At 52.6% G+C, this 3,198-nt stretch overlaps 1 protein-coding gene across 1 annotated transcript; it reads right to left on the reverse strand.

Annotated features, from left to right (window-relative positions):
• Positions 1–210: 210 nt before the first annotated feature.
• Positions 211–1,155, reverse strand: LOC127334617 (germin-like protein 2-4). The gene has a single exon (XM_051361117.2). It carries the CDS (start codon positions 1,035–1,037, stop codon positions 357–359), a length of 681 nt encoding a protein of 226 aa, XP_051217077.1. The 5' UTR covers positions 1,038–1,155; the 3' UTR covers positions 211–356.
• Between the last annotated feature and the right edge of the window lie 2,043 nt (positions 1,156–3,198).

The following is a 3,198-nucleotide window of genomic DNA, read 5'->3' on the forward strand; positions in this document are numbered from 1 at the left end:
ATCTCTTACTAGAATGTTAATGTTAACATATCTTTTATGTTAAAAACAATACATACGAAATGCAGACTGACCACTGTGCGTGTTGTTTTAAAGAACAACACACATCAAACAGCTGGCCAATCACCAGTGATCGGCCGTCTCATTTTTAAACATTAATAACTCATTCATGCCTCAGCTCTCAAATCTTGTTAGGGATAATTATGACGCGTGTTAGCAACCACCGCAATAAGATGCACGTTAATAAAAAAATGAAAACAAATAGTATACCCATACTCTCACTGACAATAGTCTACCTGTAAGTAATCATGCACATACGCCCACGCCCGATGAGCCAAGGAAGCAAATAATCCAATAAACTAGTCCTCCATCTCTGTTTTCTTGGGCGGTCCGAACTTGCTCTCGATCCGGCGGAGCTCGGCCGGGCTGAGCCCGAAGGACCTCTCGAGGACGGCGTCCCTGATCCCGGAGCCGAAGACGGTCGCGGGGATGCGCACGATGCCAGGGTTCTCGCTGTTGAAGGTCCCGTAGACGGTGGCCGGCGCGTCGCCGACGTTGAGCTGGAAGTGCACCATGCCTCGGGGGAAGACCATGACGTCCCCCTTGTCGAGCACCTTGGCGAAGAGGCGGCCGCCGGTGTCGACGAAGCCGGCGTAGACGCGGCCGGCGAGGACGAGCGCCGTCTCGGTGGCGCGCGGGTGGTAGTGCGGCGGGTTGACGCCGCCGGCCGCGGACAGGTCGGCGCGCGCGAAGGACATGCCCAGGGTGTTGAGCCCCGGGAACTGCGCCGGCGTGACTGATACCCCAGCGAAGCCTGTAGCGGCGGAGAAGTTGCCCGCGACGCGCACGCCCGAGAAGGCGAAGTCGCCCGCCGTGAGGTTGGCGGGGTTCCTGCACGGGTAGGTGCGGAGCAGAGCGAGCTCCACCGGGCGCCCGTGCCCGGCGTCCGGCACGCAGAAGTCCTGCAGCGCGTCCGGGTCGGCCATGGCCGCTGCAGGGAGCAGCACGGCGAGGAGGAGGAGAGCATGGTGGCGCGCCATTCCTGCAGGTTCCTCGCGTCTAATGACTGATCAGCTCGGCAGCTCAATTGTTGACTGGTTCCTCTTTGGTTTGCGGACATGCAACTGCCGGCAGTGATGGCTGGGGAGGAATGCAACTGGGGGCCAACTAAATATATAGACAGGCTGCTACTGTGTGTACTACTAGTATGTACTGTACTGTATTTTTTTTTTTGAAACGAGGGCAAAAGCTTTGCCCTAATCTATTAATTAAGAAGAGTTTTTACATAAAGGAACCCGGATTACACACATGGCGTTACTCTCCCGGCATGACATTGCCCAAATGTTTGGCACCGGCCAAAACCCATAATCTAGCCTCGGTTTTGATTTTCTCTATAACTACTTGAGTGGGCGCATGCTTGTTACGAAAAATCCTAGCATTGCGCTCATTCCATATCTCCCACGTTATGAGGAGTGTGAGAGAGGAAACCGCCTTTCTACACGGAGTGTCGCCGCCCGCCAACAAGTTCCACCAAGAGTCTATGGATAGCCCAACCCAATTCGCGGGTTGAATCAAAGGGATGCCAACCCAATCCTTGATCGTATCCCAAATGCGAGCCGTGTAGCGACAATTGATGAAGAGGTGCTCCACAGTTTCAAGAGTTTGGTTGCATAGAGTGCATCGGTCACAATTTTGCCACCCCCTAGCTTGCAAGCGATCGGCCGTCCAAATCCTATTTTGCAAAAGAAGCCAAGCAAAAAACTTCACTTTCGGTGCCGCCCAAGCCTTCCACACCAACTTGTTCATGTTTGAAGCAATGGCTCCAATGAATTGTATCTCATAAGCCGATTTGGAGGAGTACTCTCCATTGGCCGTGAGCCTCCACACAATGTCATCCTCAACCCCATCCCGAAGTTGAATGCTTTCAATAAGGCCCCAAAGCTCGACAAATTGCCTAAGGTAATCCATGTTGTTGATTTTTCCCAAGTCAATCTTCTTGACCCACTCGTTATTCCTCAAGGCTTGGTGGACCTTCCAATTCTTTCTCTTTGAGATCTCGAAAATGAGAGGGGCGACCTCAATCGGCTTCCTATTGTTTAACCATGGAGAGTGCCAAAAAGGCGCTTTATGGCCATTGCCAAGGGTTATGGTCGTTGAAGCATAGAACACATCCATGTCTTCCATAGAGCAAGGGTTTCCGGAGCCTTTCCAAATTTTGTCGGGCTCCTTCCATTCAAGCCAAGGCCAACGAAGCCTAAGGGCCCTTGCAAACTTCTCCATATGAAGAATCCCAATCCCACCAAGTTTTTTGGGGCGGCACACGGTCACCCAATTGACCTTACATTTTGCCCCCGTCGTGGTGTCCTTGGCGGACCAAAGGTAGGCCCTCTCAATCTTGCTAATGTACTTGGTAGTCTCCGGGGGAAGCATAAGCGACGTCATGTAATAAGTAGCTTGCGAGGCGATAACGGATTTGACCAAGGTTGCCCGGCCGGCGGTAGTAACAAGTTTCCCGCACCAAGTTGGGAGCTTCCCGGCACACTTATCCTCAAGATGTTGGAAGTCCGCCCTTTTGAGAGACCAAACCGAAAGCGGGAGCCCCAAGTACTTAAGAGGAAAAGTAGCTCTCGCCGCCGGGATACCTTCAAGCACGTCATCAAGGTCCACATGGGCGCACCGGATAGGAACAACGGAGCTTTTTTGGAAGTTGGTACAAAGTCCGGTTACCTCACCGAAACCATTGAGGATACTTGCAAGATTTTGGATGTCCTCCTTAAAAGGCGCCACAAACACCGCCGCATCATCCGCATATAAAGAGGTCCTAAGGATGTTCCCGCGGCCACGGAGCTTGTGAATGAGGCCGAGAGTAGTAGCATGCTCCAAGATTTGTGTGAGCGGGTCAATGGCGATAACAAAGAGGAGCGGGGAAAGGGGGTCGCCTTGCCGTAAGCCCCGGCCATGGGTGATGGGTGTACCGGCCAACCCATTGAGAAGGACCCTAGAGGTGGAGGTTGCGAGAAGCGCCACAATCCAATTGCGGAAACGGCTCGGGAAGCCCCGTCTTTGGAGTAAGTCCACAAGATATTCCCACCGGACGGAGTCGAAAGCCTTTCTAATGTCGAGCTTGAATAGCAAAGCCGGAATCTTGTTTTTGTGGAATCTAGTGGCAAGGTTCTTGACATAGAGGAAATTATCGTGTAT

The sequence above is a fragment of the Lolium perenne genome, chromosome 6 (genome assembly GCF_019359855.2).
Source record: "Lolium perenne isolate Kyuss_39 chromosome 6, Kyuss_2.0, whole genome shotgun sequence".
In the NCBI taxonomy this organism is placed as follows: domain Eukaryota; kingdom Viridiplantae; phylum Streptophyta; class Magnoliopsida; order Poales; family Poaceae; genus Lolium; species Lolium perenne.